This window comes from Thamnophis elegans, chromosome 15, assembly GCF_009769535.1.
Source record: "Thamnophis elegans isolate rThaEle1 chromosome 15, rThaEle1.pri, whole genome shotgun sequence".
Classification (NCBI taxonomy): domain Eukaryota; kingdom Metazoa; phylum Chordata; class Lepidosauria; order Squamata; family Colubridae; genus Thamnophis; species Thamnophis elegans.
In genome coordinates, this window is record NC_045555.1 from 14,895,935 (window position 1) to 14,916,203 (window position 20,269).

At 41.4% G+C, this 20,269-nt stretch overlaps 1 protein-coding gene across 1 annotated transcript; it reads left to right on the plus strand.

Moving 5' to 3' along the window:
• The first annotated feature begins 2,256 nt into the window (after positions 1–2,256).
• RPS24 (ribosomal protein S24) lies at positions 2,257–11,537 on the plus strand. Its single transcript, XM_032232152.1, has 6 exons — positions 2,257–2,337; positions 3,182–3,247; positions 5,710–5,919; positions 7,401–7,511; positions 10,480–10,503; positions 11,463–11,537. The coding sequence occupies exons 1-5, from the start codon at positions 2,335–2,337 to the stop codon at positions 10,480–10,482; spliced, it is 393 nt and encodes a 130-aa protein (XP_032088043.1). The 5' UTR covers positions 2,257–2,334; the 3' UTR covers positions 10,483–10,503; positions 11,463–11,537.
• The last annotated feature ends 8,732 nt before the right edge of the window (positions 11,538–20,269 follow it).

Consider the following 20,269-nt stretch of genomic DNA (forward strand, 5'->3'; position numbering starts at 1 on the left):
TTTTTGATAGGCAGACAGAGGGGAGGGGGAAAGAATATGAATGGGAGTCTCTTCACTTGATCATTCGAGTGATAGATAATATATATATATATAGAAAAAATGTCTGGATAGAGAGAGATACAGATATGGAAAGACAGACAATAAACAGAGATGGCGATAGATAGATACATACAATGATGAAGAAGAGATAGATAGATAGATAGATAGATAGATAGATAGATAGATAGATGCAATGATGATGAAGAAGAAATAGATATGATGACCAAGAATAAATATAAATATAAATTATATATATTTATATATATATATATATATATATATATATATAAAGATAGATATGATGATGAAGAGATAGATTGGATAGATAGACAAACAGACAGACAGACACAATGAAGAAATAGATAGATATGATGACCGAATAGAGATAGCTATCTATCTAGATATGATTAATGCAAAAAAGATGATAGATAGATAGATAGATAGATAGATAGATTGCTAGAGATAGACAGGCAGATAAGTGATAGATGATAGAGACAGAGAAATGGATAGAGGAGTTTCTTGACTATTGTTTAATTGATTCATATAGTCTCTTGATGGATATAGATAGATGGTTCATAGGTATATTAAAAAGTAATAGAAATTTGATAGCTAAAGAAGACTTGACATTAATATACATCTATAGAGAGAAAATTTCTTAGAATGATGGGTGTATAATCAATAGTTAATAGATCATCAGATACTAGCAAGATAGAGGAGTCTCTTGATAGACTATAACTATATAGACACAACAATGTGATGAAAGGGTAACTGTATAGAATTGAGTAGTGTAAATAAACTATGTAGGGATAGAAGTCTGTGAACAAAACAGCAAAGAAGGTGGTGGTAAACCATGACTCTCAGCAAGTGGCAGCTCCTAGTCACCTTAAGAAATCAAGGTGGACTTGGATGAGAAACCACCAAGCAATGTTAGGGTTGAATGAATGAATCTATTGCAGCCCAAGGCCAGAGGTAAAAAAGGGAACTGAAAACAACTAAAAACAATAAAAAGTGGAATAACATAAGCAATTGCAATCACTGGTATGAAAAGGGATGTCACGTTGGGAGATGCTTGATTTTCATGGCTGAGGCATGGTATTTACCCAGTTGTGGGTAGGAAGAATAATGTTGGCAAATTGTATGCTTGGCAAGAAAAATGCACAGATTTAGTCCATGTTTTCAGGAGGAGTTTGGCTTCACTTGAAGATTTTAATTTTCATGTAAAATACCTAATACTGGTGTGTTAGATGGGCTACACAGAGCAATACAGAACACACATGGAAATATAGACTGTATACCTCAAGTCAAGCTCATCCCATGTTGATTTTGGGAACACGGGTACATTAGCTTATCTTGGCAATATGGAAGTGGAATACAGAAATTGCAATTTGTTTAGTGATCATTCCAAGTTACAACAGCAGTGAAAAAAGAGACCATTTTTAACACTTATGACAAGCCTCCGCAGGGGCACATGATCAAAAGTTGGGCACTTGGCAACTGACTCATATTTACGACGGTTGCAGTGTCCCAGGATCATGTGACCTTTTTGCGACCTCCTGAGAAGCTAGGTCAACGGCAAAGCCAGATTTCACTTAACCACCATGTGGCTCACTTAAAAATTGCAGCGATTCCCTTTAGCAACTGTGGCAAGAAAGGTCACAAAATGGGACAAAACTCATTCAACTACTGTTTCGCTTAGCAACAGATGATTCTGAGCTCAGTTGTGGCCGTAAGTCGAGGACTACCTGCACCAATGTTTAAAAGCTGCATATAGGGGTGTGTTTTAAATTTGAATTGCGACACAGCTCCACTATTATGAGCAGGACACAGTTGATATCCAGTTGATGGTCGCTATCCATTGAATTTGCAAACTGCTACTAGCATCCCTGAAAATGTAGAGCTTCATTGTTGCAGAGATATTTCATGGATTACAAACAGACTTGGTTGGATTATCCTTAAATTGCATTTGCTTGCTAGCTGACGATTGAAATGCATATGCATCTTATTAATGTCCGATAGGAATTCCTATTTCCATTTTTCTCCATACAAAATATGAATCAGAACTTCATAATCCATACGCCATAACATTCAACCTGATAGAATCAGGAGCACTAATAAGGGGTCTCTCTTCCCCTCTCCACTCGCTGGTTTTCCCGGAAAGTCTTTTTCCCGCGACTAGCCGGAAGTCCCGCCTTTTTTGGTGAGAGCACTTCCTTTTCCTCCCCGCTGCGACATATGATTGGCTAGCGAACATCCCTTCCTTCTTTTCTCTCTGGCGCTGCGAGACAGGCCGCCAAGATGGTGAGTGCTGGCGCTGGAGATTATCGGGACCGAGAAGCTCCTTCAATCCTCCCTGCCCGGGCGCCATCCTCGGCACTACGGACTCTGGGCCGCCTGCCTTCTTTAACGCGGGGGCTGCCGAGTCTTTTAGGGGGATTATGGAGTGGAGAAAAGGGGGAGAAGATGCCGACGCCGGGGCTTCCCCGTGGGTCCCCGGTTCTCTGCTATGGGCCAGCTTCATGAAGAAGAAAGTGGAGTGGAATCTGTGAGAAATAGTGTAGGGTCTCTTGCTTGGATGAGGGGTTGGACTAGATGGCCTATAAAGTTCCTTCCAACTCTGTTAATCTGTTAATAAATGGTGTATGGCCTCCTTGGGCTATGTGTGTGTGTGTGCTGGACTAGATAACTTACAAGGTCCCTTCCAACTGTTAATTTAATAAAAGATGTAGGGTCTCCTGCTTGGGGGTGGGGGTGGGGTTGGACTAGATGACCTACAAGGTCCCCTTCCAATTCTATTATTCTGTTCTGTTATTCAGAGGTTGTGGGTCCATCACTGGAGGCTTTCAAGAAGAAACTGGACTGCCATCTGTCAAACGTTGCAGGGTCTCCTGTTTGGGGGGGGGTTGGACTAGATGACCTATAAGGTCCCTTCCAACTCGGTTATTCTGTTTCTGTTCTCCAGCATTGAGGGGTGTCAGGCTGGAGAACTGTGGGTCTTTGCTCTAACATGGCTCTCTAAATTGAACTTTTTTTTGCAACTTTGTACACTTCTAGAGGTTTGTAGCTGTGCACGCTCACCTGGTGGTTGGTTGTTTTGGAAAAGAGGAATTGCTTTTTATTGAATTTTTGTTTTACTTTATTATAGAACGATACAGTCACCATCCGGACGAGGAAGTTCATGACAAACCGGCTGCTTCAACGTAAGCAAATGGTAAGATGCTTATTTTATTGGAGTCCCAGGTGAAAGACTTCTTGGGCCTGCAATTATTTCATTTGCATGCCATCTTAATAACCTAATCCCGCTGGCCTACAGGAAGAGTTAAAACCTCCCACTGTAAACATAGCTAGTAGTATAGTCTAGCTTTTGGAAGGCTGATCCGTGTTGATGGGAAAGGTGACATGCCAGGCTAACTGGAGAGGTTCAGGAGGTTTTACAACAATGTGGATGTAATAAGTTGCAATGATGGATCCCTTCCTCCAATGAGTATGGTTTAATAATGAGACAATTGGGAAACGTGTGTTACATTGAAGCAAAAATTGCTGTATGAATACACAAAACATGAGGTGTCATTTGTAAATTCGTTCTGTTCTCATCCTTACTGGCTGTCATAAACTCATGATCTAAATGTCCAGGGAATTGTCAATCTTTAATATGAAATTGGTGTGGATAAAATGACTGCGGAATTGCAAGTTTTGAAATGGTTATTTGGCAAACATAGATTCAATAATATATTTAGTAAGACTATTAATATTATTCTTCTCATCTTTGCTATTACCTATCTCCTTTTCTATTTATGACTAAAACTTTGTTGATTCTATCTTTACAATTTATATTTTATTTAGTTTCCTAGTACGATTTATGTTGATTCTATCACTGTTGTATCTTATGACTTATTTTTATGATGACTATGATCATGATTTATCACCCATAGCTTTTATTTATAATGAGAGCTTATGCACCGAAAGCAAATTCCTTGTGTGCCCAATCACACTTGGCCAATAAAGAATTCTATTCTATTCTATATGGACTGTACAGTATTCCCAAAGTGTAACAACAGAGTGTTTTTCAGTCCTTAAATATTGCATTATTATTTTTCTGTACAAGTAGTCCTTGGCTTAATGACCACAGTTAAGCTCAGTTGTTAAGTGAGACATTTGTTAAGTGGATTTTACAATCGTTCTTGATTCAGTTGTTAAATTAATCAACTGCAGTTAAGTTAATAACCCGGTTGTTAAGTGAATCTGGCTTCCCCATTGACACTGTTGGAAGGTCGCAAAAGGGGATCACGTGACTTTGGGAAATAGCAGCGGTCATAAATATGAGCCAGTTGCTAAGTGTCTGAATTTTGATCGTGTGACTGTGGGGATGCTGCAGCGGTCGTAAGTGTGAAAACTGGTCATAAGTCACTTGGTTCAGTGCTATTGTCACTGAATGGTCACTAAATAAACTGTTGTAAGTTGAGGACTACCTGTATTAAGAGCTTTGTGCATGGTGTACCAGCATATATGTTTTGCGCTGGCCAATATACAAATGAGTTCCGACACAAACTCTTGTGTGTTCAAGTAGAGAATCAAAATGCCTAAAATTGCAAACATTTACCATACAATTGACCTGTTTCATTTTTGGGTTTTTGCCTATGTTTCTGCACGGGTAGCCCCTGTTGCTGCTGTCTTTCTTCACCACCACTCCCCCTACAAAAGGCCCTCAAAAAATCTCATCTCGTTTTTAAATCTGAAAATACTCTTATGTATTGGGACAACCTATAAGCATTAAGATTGTTGTTGTTGTTAGTTGTGAAGTCGTGTCTGACCCATCGCAACCCCATGGACAAACTTCTCCAGGCCTTCCTGTCTTCTACCATCCCCCCCGGAGTCCAATTAAACTCAGGCCGACTACTTCAACGACTCCATCCAGCCACCTCATTCTCTGTTGTCCCCTTTTGCCCTCAATTCTTCCCAGCATTAGGCTCTTTTCCAGTGAGTCCTTCCTTCTCATTAGATGGCAAAAGTATTTGAGTTTCATCAGGATCTGGCCTTCTAAAGAGCAGTCAGGGCTGATCTCCTCCAGGACTGACCGGTTGGATCGCCTTGCAATCCAAGGGACTTGCTGGAGTCTTCTCCAGCACCGTATTTCAAAGGCCTCAATTCTTGGCTCTTAGCCTTCCTTATGGTCCAACTTTCACAGCCATACATTGCAATTGGGAAAACATAGCCTTGACTATATGCACTTTTGTTGGCAGGGTGATGTCTCTGCTTTTTAGTAAGCTGTCTAGATTTGCCATAGCTTTCCTCCCCAGGAGCAAGCATCTTTTAATGTCTTGGCTGCAGTCCCCATCTGCGGTGATCTTGGAGCCCATGAAAGTAAAATCAGTCACTACCTCAATTTCTTCCCCATCTATTTTCCAGGAATTGAGAGGGCTGGGTGCCATGATCTTAGTTTTCTTAATGTTGAGTTTCAAGCGAACTTTTGCGCTCTCTTCCTTCACCCGCATCAAGAGGCTCTTTAGTTCCTCTTCACACTCAATAAAGATTGAGGCATTGCATATTTCTGGCCTACCGGTTCAAGTTTGATGCTGCATTGTTAACAAGCTTATGAGCCATCTCTGCCACTACAATGTTTCCTTCACAGGCATAAAGAAGCTTTGATTTTTTTTTCCACTCCTGAATTTGCAGGTAATTGACGTCCTTCATCCTGGAAAAGCCACTGTCCCCAAAACAGAAATTCGTGAGAAGTTGGCAAAAATGTATAAGACAACACCAGATGTCATTTTTGTCTTCGGCTTCAGGACCCATTTTGGTGGTGGGAAAACCACTGGCTTTGGCATGATCTACGATTCTCTAGACTATGCAAAGAAAAATGAACCAAAGCACAGACTGGCCAGGGTAGGTTGTTTTTAATCTTTCTTTTTTCTTGGAATATGGATCATTTTGGGCTAAAAGGAATATTCTGGTTGCGTATCACTTTACGAAGTTTGGAATTAAGAGGCACTTTCTCTTATTCCGTTTTCAGTAGTTAATGAAACATCAATGAAAATGTCAATTTCTGAATGTCTATGGAGATTCTCAGTCATCCATGTCATCTTTTGTCCCAAGAGGCAATTGGACTTTCTGGTTTTTTTTTTGGTTTGAAGACGTTTCGCTCCTCATCCAAGAAGCTTCTTCAGCTCTGACTGGATGGTGGGGAATGGAAGGATTTTTCTTCTTTCCATTCCAATCCAATCCCTCCATTCCCCACCATCTAATCAGAGCTGAAGACGCTTCTTGGATGAGAAGTGAAACATCTTCAAAGAAAAAACCAGAAAGCCTAGTTTCCTCTTGGAAAAAAACACCTTTTGGACAATTTCTGAATGTGTTTAAAGAGGTTTAATATTTCTACCACTGAAGCAAGAATCACTGTTGTGCCCAATGTTTTTGCACATTTCTATAACAAAATAAATAAATACCATGTTTGTAAAATGCCTAAATTAAAGTTGTATTTTCCTGATGTCGTGTCCCCATTTCTCTGCTACCAGTGATTTGTGTAAAAGGGTTTGTAACAGGATAGTAAGTATTGTGCAAACCACTAGCTATTATTATCTTTGATGTGTATTTTGAAAATACAAATAGTGGTTAACTGCAGTCTAGTTTTTTGTTTAGATGTATGTAACTTGCTTACAAAAAAAAGTGATTTTTGTACAAGTTGGGTACTTGAATAGCGGCTCATTATAGATTGAGAATCATTAGCTCATAATTTCTGTAAATTGTAATAATCCTATTATAGAATCTTAGATCTTGTGAAATGGAATACAGCTACTCAAATTAAATGTAATTCTATTTCTTTCTTTATTTATAATCCCACCTTTGTTTTTATGAATAAGGCAGTGAAGACACATAATATTCTTCTATTTTTCCCCACAACGACCACCACCCTATGAGATGGGTTGGGCCGAGAGGGAGGGAGGGAGGGAGGGAGGGAGGGAGGGAGGGAGGGAGGGAGGGAGAGAGAGAGAGAGAGAGAGAGAGAGAGAGAGAGAGAGAGAGAGAGAGAGAGACTGGCCATCTGCCAGCATGAGTGGGGCCAGACGGTCCCTCAAGTACCTGGACTCATGCTGTGAAGGGCTTAAAAGTGGATCACCAACCCTTTGAAATTGCACACGGAAGCAGACTGGTAACCAGTGCATCTAACGGAGCAGTGGTGTCCCAGGGGCTATTCGGGGGGGGGGGGAACTATCCACGATGCCACATTCTGCAGCAGTTGTACCTTCCGAATGCTCTCCCAGGGTAGCCCCAGGTAGAGCACCTTACGGTAGTCCATTCATCAAAAGACTAGGCCCTGAGGGCCCTAGAAATGTCGATGTGAGGTTCATTCTCGTTGTCTTCACCAGCATGGCCTTTACGAGAAGAAAAAGACATCCAGGAAACAACGGAAAGAGCGTAAGAATAGGATGAAGAAGGTCAGAGGAACGGCGAAAGCCACAGTGGGCGCTGGCAAGAAGGTAAGGGCATCCCCCTGAACATTAGAAACGTCGACCAGACACAATTATTGCCACTTTACTTATTTCATTGACAAAAGGACTCTTGTTTTTTTTCCCCCTCTCGCCAATTTCCATCTTTCACCAATGGCTCACAGAAGGTAATTCCGAGCTCCTTTGTTTTGGCTTTGTAGCCAACAAAGTGAAGCGGTAAAAGGATGGGGGTGTTCAGCATTTCCATAGAAACCTAGAATTTTTAGAGCATGTCTCTTCCCCCCCCTTTCTCTTTTTCCTCGCATTGCATCTAATTTCCTCCTTCGCTTACCTTGTCAAATGCCGCTTTAATTACAGTTTATTATTTAATTTTAGAATTGAGAAATAATTTCTTCTGGCTGGTGGTTGGCAGGTGTCAAAACTGAAATGCTCATTTAACTGGCATTTAATGAGATGGGGAAAATGTAGGTCGAATTATAATGTTAGCTTCAAAAGAGAAAAAGAAAGTTACGGGCTTTTAACAGATGTTCGTTAAAACTGGCATTTAAGGAGAGGCATACAAATGTAACCATTTTTATCAAGGACATAATTGTTCAGATTCTGGAATAGCCTATTTAGGATTAGAACACCCCTGGGCCAGTTTTATTTTGTGTGGAATTCCTTTGAAAGGTTTTGTGGTTTTCAAGCTTTTTATTCAGCCAGGTTTTATGGTGCTTTCAATAAATCCTTCCTGTTAATAACTGTTTGCTTTCACTTCTCTTTTCTACTTCCTTGGATTTCTTCCTAATCAGAAATGAGGTGTTTGGTAGGTATAGAGAATAAGCATGGTTATGATTGCATGAGCCGAGTGTCCCTCACCTGTTTTTTTGATGGGTTTTCATTTTCAAGCCGAGTTTCTGTGTTTTGTGCACATTTAGTTTATTATTTTAGTGCACATTTCTGCACATTTAGTTTATTAATTTAGTATGCTGCCAATCTAACTCTGCAAAGCATCTCTGATATATTTCCAGATAGGGTGGATTTAAATCACTAGTAAAAAGGCTTGATTTAAATCAACTCGATTTAAATCATAATTTTTTTTAAATAAAGTTTTTATTGTTTTTTAAACACAAATAACGTATTTATGAACAAAGCGTTGTCCAGGTTTTCCCCTTTTACATCCTCTTTTTTTACATCATAATTTTATTTCCAATTTCAACTCTATTATTCTCTTCTCATATTTTCCATCTTCAACTTATTTTCTTCTTGTTATATATACAATATCATTAATTGCCCCTTTAAAGTTATACCAAATTATTATTTCATGGTTCTGCTTTTCATCTATTGTACCCCAATGAAACCATATAGTTATTTTTTTTATTTTAGTTGCTTTTTCTTCTATTCTTGTTCTTCAATTAAGCCCTCTTTTATTTTCTATTCTATTTCCAGGTCTGAAGGGTCCATCTGAATTTCTAGCTTAACCTTGCCCTCCAAAATTTCACACACATTTTTAAACATCTCAAATCATAATTTTTAAAGAGCAACCGTCACCTCTGTCCTGCAGCAGCTCCTCTGACCCCGCTGTTGACTCACTGATAGTCCCAATGTTGCAGAATATAGTACAGCTTTATGCTACATAACTAAGCTCCATTTCATGCTGAATAAACTAAATTATTAATGTATCTTAAACAGAAAACTATCTTTAGATAAATGTTTTACTCCAAAAGCGTTTTATTAAAATAAATTGGATAAAAATCCAATTTAAATTAAATCCATTGGTTTTTTTTTAATAATCAATTTTTATCCACCCTGGTTCCAGCTGCATGTGCTATAGACTCATAAGTTGCCCTTATTGGCTTGTTCCTATGTTCATGTTTATTTCACATTTAGGTTGAACTGTATTACCGAAGTTTTGTAGAAAATACCTCTTTGAGTTAGCTAACTATAATTAAAAGGGTTGGGAAAACTGACACTCTAGATTTCTCTCCTTTTCGTAGAATGGGAAGAAAATCCCCCTTTTTTTGCTTGTAAGTTACTGGTAAAAGATCAGTAAAGTTAATTTTGGGGCAACCCACATTGATGAGGGTTGTGGAATGTCTGGTAAGCTTTCTTCTTCTCAGGGTTTAGGTCCAAGAATGGTAGTTTCCTTGCTATATAAATTAGAGGACAAGAAGACATCCAATGTCTTGTGCTATGCAGGCATTTTATATCCCTGCCTTATTTTGGCTTGCCTTAAATTGAATGTTTATAGATTGGATTTGTTACGGCCACTCAGAGTGTATCAAATTGTTGCTGCCTCTATTAGTCACTTGGAGTAAATCTGTTGCAAATTGGCTATCACATATTCTACATCTAATTTATGTTCCTTAACATGCCACAAAACCCTTGATTGATTTACTGGACTCTAGTTTAGTGGACAGAACCCATTCATAGCTTTATGCATGCGTAATTCTATTTTTGTATGTATAGCATTCATTTTCTGTCTAGTATGTATCCTGTAGTAGTCAATTATAACCAAGGTTTGATTTCACTGGAGTGCTAAACCAGGTTTAGCAGAGCACTCTCTCATCTCACCTGTTACAGTTGACTTGTACAGTAAAAAGAAACCCACTATATTTTTTTCCCTTGTGTTAAATAGCTAATCTGTGGGAATTTTTTTTAAATATTTCACTCCAAAAGCAATAATTGTCAACGACTAAATTATGTGCTTTTGTTACCTTCAAAATTCCGTTGCTTCATTGCTTCCCCTCCTCCATCTACTCTATTTTGCCATGTCCGTGGTCCTCTGTGCCACAAACAGAATCTAACATGATCATCCTTAGAAATTGAACCAAGTTTCAACTGAATCTTTAACCTCCTGAGACAGCTCAGGTAAATTTTTTATCTTGGTAAGCTGTTTCCTTTGGAAATGGTTAGTATCCATAGTAGCAGAACAGCCAAACCATTGGATTATTTGAAGCATGTTTTACATCTTGCATGTTAAAGATGTACTGACAAACTTTCTTTTCTTTTCTTGCAGTAATCCAGTCAAGGAGCCAAACAGGTACAGTAGTTTGAATTATATTATTCAACAACCTGCTTACCTACAGTTCATTTTCTACCTGCTTACCTTAGTGGGGAAAGATTTCCTTTAACTATCTGCTTCCTCCAGAATGTTTGGATGTAGTGAATTTTATAGTTAGGACTAGCTGATAATCTGGCATTGACCAAGTTTATTTATAGGGGGAAAATGTCCAGACCAAATGTAATTTCTAATGTTGGATTTTTCCCCCTTACCAGTGGGAGCTCCCTTGTGGAGTACTGTGAAGCAGTTACTGTGGCATCTCCACTGCGCTGTACAGTAGAAACCATTTTATGGCAGTACAGTAGAAGTCATTTTAAGGCACAAAAGACTGTATCTGAACAGAATACATACCCTGAGTGGTTTTAGGGGTGTGCTCGAGGCGTTGCAGAGTTATGATGGAGAACACACACACACACACACACACACACACACACACACACACACACACACACACACACACCTATATCTATATATTGATTAGCTGACACTAGTCATTTAATGTGGAATTTAGCTAATCCAGACTTTGGAGCAAGAGGCTGTGTTTCTCCACCAACAAAGTTAGAAAGTTCTGCTAAATCTCTTTTCACATGAATCCCTTGGAGCTGGAATGGAAGTACAAACAATTAGGAGCTCACAATCACATTTTGGATGCTTTAACAGCTCTGGGACTGATATTATTTTGGTAGTATTGCAAGCAGAAGTGTTTTGGGAATCTTAGATTCTCACATGCTTTCAGTTAGCTGCTCTTTTTTAGCACTGTTGCAATTATAATAAGCTCATTACTGAAGTTGGTCAATCAATATATTTAGATAAATAAATGCATCTGAGTCCCAGTTCTGGGTTGTAATTGATAGGAGGAACTATATGCATCTTACTCGGATTTATAATTTACTGCCTAATGCTAAAAACTGACTATTTTCCTTTTTTTTTACCTATAGGAAAACTAAAATAGCCCGCGTCTATGGAGGTTGTACTGAAGTCAGTTCTATGAATAAATTTCTATGAAAATCAAAGCTCTGCTTACTGAATGTTCTTGTCCTGATGAGTTGGGACTGCTCAGATTTGCACACAGAATCAAAAAGAGAAAAACAAACTTGATTTAATCAGGTAATTGGCCCCAGGGAGTGAGAAGATGAAGTTTAATCTAAAATAGTGGTGTTTAAAATTAAGTGCGTTTGCAAAAGAGCAGCCATAATTACTCAAATCAGAATGTAGAATACAATCCTTACATTGGGAAATGACCCTGAGATACTGAGCATTAATTCCAGGAGCAGCAATCAGAAAGGGAGGGGAGGGGAGAAGTGAATACAGAAGAGAATCCAGAATGGAATGGAATAGAAAGTATAAAATAGAAATGGAGTAGAATAGAATAGAGAAATAGAATAGAGAAATGGAGTGGAGTAGAATAAGAATAAGAATAGAATGTAAAATAGCATAGAGTAGAATAGAATAGAGAAATTAGAATAGAATAAAATGCAGAATAGACTATTGTCACTTTAGTTGTACACTAATCAGCATACATTAAAATTAATTTTTGTTGCATTTATCTCTCAAAAGATAACCATTATCTTAAACCACCCACCCACCCACAAAAGCAATCTTGTCTGTCTAAATTTCTTCCTCCTTCGTATCTGTTTCCTTTTGGTCTTGGTGGGTCGTCAGATACGAAGACAACAAAGCAGAACTGGCGGAATTCCTCTGCTACAGTCTAGCTCTTGTTCCCTAGCATTCCTGGGTCTCCAAAGAGAGATTCCTCCAGTCCTGCATTTTGTCTTATCGTCACAAGTTGTGCTGTACTGTATGTACTAATATCACATCCTCCATTGTTGCTTTGCCCTGATCGGATTTTCTGGCATTTCCGCCTTTATCTGTCAGAAGTAATGTCGTCTAGCTAGTTTAGACTCTCAAAAGTCTCAAAGCAGGTTTTGCAATGATGTAATTATCATCAAAACCCAACTGGAAGGCAGAACCAGGTGTCCGAGTAAATGCTGCAAGAATTAACCTTTTAGTTTCTTCTCAATTTGGCTCTGGGTTTCCAAGAATTCCCCATGATGGTGGCTTTCAAGCTATTTGAGAAACCCTGATGATCTTCAGTGTAGGATAGAGAAACCTTGAAGAATAAATTCAGGCACTTCTGAACTTCCTTCCACATGAAGAGTAAGTGTCTTGGTTTACGTAAGGTATCAGGAACCCAGAGATGATATTTAGCTGGTTTGGACCGGTTCGGGTGAACTGGTTGTTTAAATTCTGCCCAGTTTGGTGAACCGGCTAATCCCACCACTGGCTGGCCCCGCCCCTGCCTGTTTTTTTGGCCCCGAAAAACAGGCGGGAGCAGGACCAACCAGTGGTGGGATTAGTCCAAACTGGTCAGAATTGTTGAATCTCAGCTCTGCTATTGAGTGGTTGGGAGGCAGGGCTAGGTGTGATAAATGATGTTGAGTTGGCCACACCCACCCAGTCACATGACCACCTGGCCACGCCTACCAAGCCAGGGAACCAGTTAAATTATTTAAATCCCATCACTGCAGGAGCCATCCGGTACTGACATTAATTATGGAAAATAGTGACATGACTGTCAATAGTGACAATTTTGCAACTTGGTTTCTTTGGCTGATTTAGGGATTCTTGATGGCTCATTTATTATAGATTTTGGATCCTTAGAAAAAAAATATCTAAAACCGTGGAGCATGCAATCATTCTTTATTCTTTAACTAAAAACATCAATGGTGACTTGAAACTTTCCAATAGTTTTTTTTCATCAGCTGCCTGAGTCCTCACTTCCAGCAACTTTGAAAATTGCTTTTTGGTTGATTTCAATTCTGACCTGGTAATGATGCCTCTGGGGGCTAATTAACGAGGAAATCGCTTTGCAGTGGGTTCTCTCTGAAACTCTCCCAGTCACTTGGGTTAACAAATTAACTTTTTGCATTGGGGGAGCTGCTGAGAGAATGATGAAGGGGGAAAAAAAAAAGCTAAATTGCTACTTTTTAAAAAGAAAAAAAAACAATTCCTGTTTGCCCTATTGGTCTCTGCTTGTATATTAAATTTTGAGAAAGCTGACGAACCATTTTTGGAGGCAGACTTGATAGAAAGGGTGGCATTTAGCTCCTGATAAAAACAATAGAACAGCTCAAGCTAAGGTTTTTTTTTCTTTTTTAAACTTACTCTTGTGTCGTTTCATTATTCTGCTATGACCTAGGCCTCAGTGAGAGATATCTACCCCCCCCCCCCCAATTTTCTACGGCAGGGCCCCCCAACCCCCAGTCTGGCCCGCAGACCATTTGGAACCGGGCTGCAAAAGTGGAGGACGAGAGAGTGTGTCTTTGCAAAGCTGCATTTGTGAAAGCAACACACATGCACGCAGAAAGCCACCCCCTCTCTCACCCCATTACCGCTGCCACCTCCAGTCCGCTGAGTCAGAAAGAGCTGGAGACCGACGTTCTAGAGCAATGTTGGTGAACCCTTTTGGCACTGAAACGGGTGTGCGTGTGCAGCCGGGAAGATGATCTAGTCTCCAGCACAAGCTTGCATGCTGACAGCCGGGTCTTCCAGTTTCTGGTGTGCATGCCAGAGCTGGCCAGTCAGCATGCGTGCACCAGAAACTGGAAGATGATCTTCCTGGCGTGCGCATGCGCACTGGGCGGATGCTCTTCTGGTTTCCGGTGCTCCTGCGCTCGTTCAAATACCTATGTCTAGGCCTGTGATGGCGAACCTATGGCATGTGTGCCACGGGTGGCACATGGAGCCATTTCTTAGGGCACGCGAGGGGTTGCCCCTGTCAGCTCCAGCGTGCATGCGCCCACTATCCAGCTGATTTCGGCCTTCATTTTTGACCGTTTTTCACCCTCCGGAAGCTTCAGGAAAGCCCGCTGAAACCTCCGGAGAGCGAAAAACAGCCCGACACACAAACTGGAAGTCGGAAAATGAGCCATTTCCCTCCTACAGAAGCCTCTGGGAGTGGGGCGGAGGCTATTTCCGCCCTCCCCAGGCTCCTAGAAAGCCTCTGGAGCCTGGGTAGAGCGAAAAACCAATCTGGGGAGGGCGAAAAACAAACCTACTGGGCCCACCGGAAGTCAGAAAATGGGCTGTTTCCGGCCTCGGGACACCCTTCCCAGGCTCCAAGAAAGTCGTGCATGGGGCAGCGGGTTGGGGTGGGGATATCACACGCACATGCATGGGGGGCAAGGTGCGGGGGGCATTAAGTTATGAGGATGGGCATTCACTTTTGGCACCTGAGCCGAGAACGGTTCGTCATCACTGGTCTAGGCCATCTCACCATTGAGCCACAGCTTTGTTTAGATTAAAAAAATAATAATAATCAGATACCGGATAAATGTCCTCAGCTTACAATTGAGGCAGTACATGATGTCTGTTTCTCAAAAAAAGCATGCATAAGCACCAGCCTTGTATAACCTTTTTAAAAAAAAACCACTTGCAAGCTTCATGCCAGGAGGATACGATGGGGAACCCCTTTTCCTATGCTAGCTGAAGCAGTTGTATTGATGAATCAAAGGCTTTTAATGTTATGCTTACGGCGCCCTGAGTACACCTTCCCATCTCCTGCTGACCTGGTTCCATCCATCATCAAGACAGGTTGCAACAGTAATTATGCCGCTTTCTGCTTTCTTTCCAAGGCCTGGCCTCCAGATGACCGTATATGGTTGCTTTCCCTGTTTGACTTTTTCTTTTAAATTCAATTGCCTTTGTTTAAACCATTACCTTTGAAGGAGGCGTAGGAAGAAAAATCCAGTTCCAGTTCCAAGCTGGGAATAAAATGGAGGCTGATTGGAAAGAAAGATTCTGTTTATTGATGAGAACCAACACACACACACAGCTGGGACAGCTGATAAAATGGAGTTTAGAGTGGGTGGGTTTTTTTTAAAAAAATACCTTGATTCCTATGGAGTCATGTAGGGGTCATGGCTGGCTCTATAGGCAAAATGGAAAAGGAAAATTCTAGGTGTTTGAGCTAATCTTGTCAACCTTTGGCTTGCCTAACTGTGCTGCTTATCTGAAGTCTCTGTCTGACCCAGTCTTTCTGAATGGATTACCAAATCTGCATTTCTAAAAGCTGGCCTCCTCAGTTTCTGCTTGGGGCAGGGAGACTGGGGCTGGTTTCTGCCTCCCCATTTCTTCTTCAGGGGAAATATTCTATGTGCCTTTTTAATATTCTGCAAATATTTCATTCTCTAGGCGGGTGGGTGGGTGCTGACTTTCTACAGGGGCGCCCTTGAAAACAAAGACTGTCGGGATTTGTCTGACTGATCTCAGTAAACCTCCTTGCTGGTTTTCGTATTTTCATACGTGGGGTGCTTCCCCCCCTCCCGCCCCCGTCTGCCAGAAATGACACAGCTTTTTCAAGCCAGCATGTTGTAGAACTGTCTGCTGAGGTGTTTCAAGGAGTGGGGGGAAGACATCACTAAGCTGTGTTCCAGTTGAACTTCTTTATATGTGTGTTTGTGTGTTTGATCAACCTGAAGCCACAACAAATCCATGAAGCTTGTGATGCTAACGCACTAACCAGAGAAGAAATGGCATATCTCTGCAAAGACAAACAGCTTTTCCGTTTTGCTCAGCTGTTCCCGACTTCTTAAAAGCAGCACAGTTCCTAGCTCAGCGGTATTTCTGACACAGGTGATGTAAAGGAATCTCAGCTCTGTATTCTCCCTTTGCTCCAAAGGGACAACACCCCTTCCGTTCTCAAACCAGATTCCCCCCCCCCTACCTTTTTGGGACTAGTCACTAATGGAAAAAGAACGGGAGAAAAAAAATGGAACTCACTGTATGGGCAAAAGTGGAAAGACGGTTTGATACCTACCATGGATGAATGGGTGCAGAACGGGGCACCTTGTGAATACTGGTGTGTGGTAACAGAATAACTGAAACACAATAACAGAGTTGGAAGGGACCTTGCAGGTCATCTAGTCCAACCCCCTGCCTAAGCAGGAGACCCTACACCATTTCTGACAAATGGCAGTCCAGTCTCTTCTTGAAAGCTTCCAGGGATGAAACTCCCACCATCATTTCACAGCCTTGAGTTGTTTACAAAACAATAGAGATGATACACTGTATTTTTCGGTGTATAAAACACACTCCCCCCCCCCAAAAAAGTGGGTGAAAATATCTGTGCGTCTTATAGAGTGAATGGCCAAAGCCCCTACCACCCACCGCCCCCCATCCTCTGTCTCCCAGCAATTTGTCTCTTTGCAAATAGCCTGGTCAGCTTCAGCACAGCATGAATTAGCATGAGCAGCTAATTAGCAGTAGGATCTGCCTCCTGGAATCAGATGTTTTAGGCTGCAGGGCTCACCATCACCCATCACTGCTGTCACTGTCCATCACCGCCTCCATGTGTCTTGTTTTTGGCCTCTGCATGCACCATTTTTGGCCTTTGCGCATCCCGTTTTGACCTGTTCCAGGCAGTGGGGATAAGCGGCGATGATGGGCGCCTGGAACGGGCTGAAAACAGGATGCGCAGAGGTCAAAAATGGGACACGCGGAGGTGGAGATAGGTGGTGGCAGCACTGGGCAGCGATGGCAATGCTGGCTGGTGGCGATCCCTGCAGCTTGGAACAGCTGATCGATGGTATTCTGGGAGGCTGATCCAATCGCCAATTAGCTGCTCGTGCTACATCAGCTGAAGGTGACCAGGATGTTTGCTGTTTGCTGCAAGGAGGCAAATTGCTGGGAAGCAGAGGCAGGTTGTTTTTTTTTTGCTTTCCTCCCCAAAATCTAGATGCCTCTTAGAGTCCGGAGCATCTTACAGTCTGAAAAATAAAGCAAGTAAATAAGTAAGTAAAAACACAAATGCATAAATGTGACTCATATGCATACATTTAATTAATAAAGGAGAGACTCAAGCATTGATCAGCTGCGAGTGTTGTACTGGATTTTGTTCCATATTTATTATTATTACACTTCCTTAAGGAGTAAGGAAGCACTCATCAGTTCTAGCCTGCATTTGGATTATCCAAGTAGTAGTACAACAGTTTGTTCAGTGACGGTTTTAAAGTTACAACGGCATTGAAAAACGTGATTTAGGACCGTTTTCCACAGTTATGAGGAAAAAAAATGATTTAGGATGGTTTTCCACATTTACATCCCCAGGGTCACGTGATCAAAATTCAAATGTTTAGCAACTGATTCATGATACTTGCAGAGTTTCAGGGTCCCCTTTTACGACCTTCTGATCAGCAAAATCAATGGAGAAGCCAGATTCACTTAACAACTATGTCACTATGCTAACAACCGCAGTGATTCACTTAACAATGGCAAGAAAGGTGGTAAAATGGGGCAAAACTCAATTAACCAAGGTTTTATTTAACAACAGAAATCTTGGGCTGCACTGTGGTTGCAAGTTGAAAACTGCCTGTATACCTTGTGCCCTAATAATTTTAATTATAAGGAGCTGCCACAAAGAAGAGGGAGTCGAGCTATTTTCCAAAACACCTGAGGGCAGGACAAGAAGCAATGGGTGGGAACTAATCAAGGAGAGAAGCAATTTAGAACTGAGGAGAAATTTCCTGACAGTTAGAACAATTAATCAGTGGAACAATTTGCCTCCAGAAGTTGTGAATGCTCCAACACTGGAAGTCATTAAGAAGATGTTGGATAGCCATTTGTCTGAAGTGGTATAGGGTTTCCTGCCTAGGCAGGGGGTTGGACTAGAAGACCTCCAATAACTCTGCTATTCTATCTAATGAGCACCTCCGTTTTGATTTCAAAGCATGTAAACCAAACATTTCTCCAGGAGAGGGCGATACAATCCCACAACTGAACTTCCAAAACTCCCAGCGGGAAGACAAATGTTTGTTTGGAACGTTTTGCTGGAAGGATATACAAAAGGGTAACAGAATCCACTAATCCAGGATGAAATATTGCTAGTCTTCCTTCCCCCACCCACCAAAATCCCCTGTTTTGTTCATGAATGCATGCAACACACACAGACACACACATACATACACACACACAGACACATCCTGCTGAAGATTGCTGGGAATTTGCGTTGCATTCTTTTTTTTCAGAATGTTTACTTTGTACTGTACTTGGAAGCAGAGGTGGGTTGCAAATCCCAGTTTGCTCCGGAGGGCCTGCCCCCGCTCCCCCCTGCTCTCCTTACCTCTATTTGAGCTGACAGGGGCATTTGCGTATGTGCATGGGACCTATGGCGCCTGTGCAATGCTCCACCGAGCAGCTGGAGCGTCGCGGGTGGTGGGTACACATGCGCGTGCTGCGTGCATGCACGTGATGGATGCCCGGCCCCGTTGCAGTGTACCGGTTGCAACAGAAGCCGGAACCCACCACTAACGTGCACACATGGCACTTTTGTGCATGCACGAAAGTGTCTAGGTGGGAGAGCGGAGCCTCCTACCACCACTACTACCGGTTCACCTGATCTGGGCTGAACCGGGAGCAACCCACTTCTACTTGGAATGCATTTGGAGATATGGGAGTGCTATTAAGAGATATGGGAGTGCTATTAAGAAAGCTGATGCTATCCTTCAAGGATAGACTAAACTAGTCTAGTCTAGTCTAGACTAGACTAGACTAGACTAGACTAGACTAGAATAGAATAGAATTCTTTATTGGCCAAGTGTGATTTGACATAGAAGGAATTTGTCTTTGGTGCATATGCTCTCAGAGTACATAAAAAGAAAAAAATACATTTATCAAGAATCATAAGATACAACACTTAGAGATAGATTACTAAATAAGCAATCAAATCATGCTAGGAAACAAATAAAACAGTATAAATTGTAGAGATACAAGCGACAAGGTTATAGTCATAAGTGGGAAGAGATAGGTACTAGGAAGGAAGAGAAGAATAATAGTAATACAGTTTTAGTAAATAGTTTGACAGTGTTGTGGGAATTAGTTGTTTAGCAGAGTGATATCATTCAGGAAAAAAATAACCTTCATTAAAATCAGTTCTAAAACTTGCTATTGGGTTTTTAGGCAGAACACGTTGCTTTTTTGAGTTTGAGATTTAAAGGTAAAGGTAAAGGTTCCCCCACACATATTTGCTAGTTGTTCCCAACACTAGGGGGTGGTGTTCATCTCCGTTTCAAAGCTGAAGAGCCAGTGCTGTCCAAAGACATCTCCGTCGTCATGTGGCCGGCATGATTAAACATCAAAGACTCACAGAACTCTGTTACCTTCCCACCAAAGGTGGTTCCTATTTTTCTACTTGCATTTTTACATGCTTTCGAACGGCTAGGTTGGCAGAAACTGGGACAAGTAACGGGAGCTCACTCCATTACACGGTGCTAGGGATTCAAACCGCTGAACTGCTGACCTTTCTGATTGACAAGCTCAGCATCTTAGCTGTGTCCTCGACTTTCGACTGCAACTGAGGCCAACGTTTCTGCTGCTAAGCGAAACATTTGTTAAGTGAGCTGGCCCCATTCATACGACTTTTTGTTTGTGCCATGGTTGCTAAATGAATCACTGAAGTTGTTAATGTTAGTCACCCGGTTGGGAAGTGACTCTGGCTTCCCCATTGACTTGGCATGTCAGAAGGTTGCAGAAAGTGATTACGTGGCCATGGGACAAGGCGGCGGTCATAAATATGAGTCAGTTCCCAAGCATCTGAATTTTGATCACGTGACCGTGGGGATACTGCAATGTTCTGTAGGATGTTAGCACCTAGCCCTCTCCTAGAAGAATGAAATATTCTAGGAAATATTAAAAAGACAGAGTATTATGTTTCCCTGGGACTAGATGATCTCCAGGTCCCTTCCAGCCC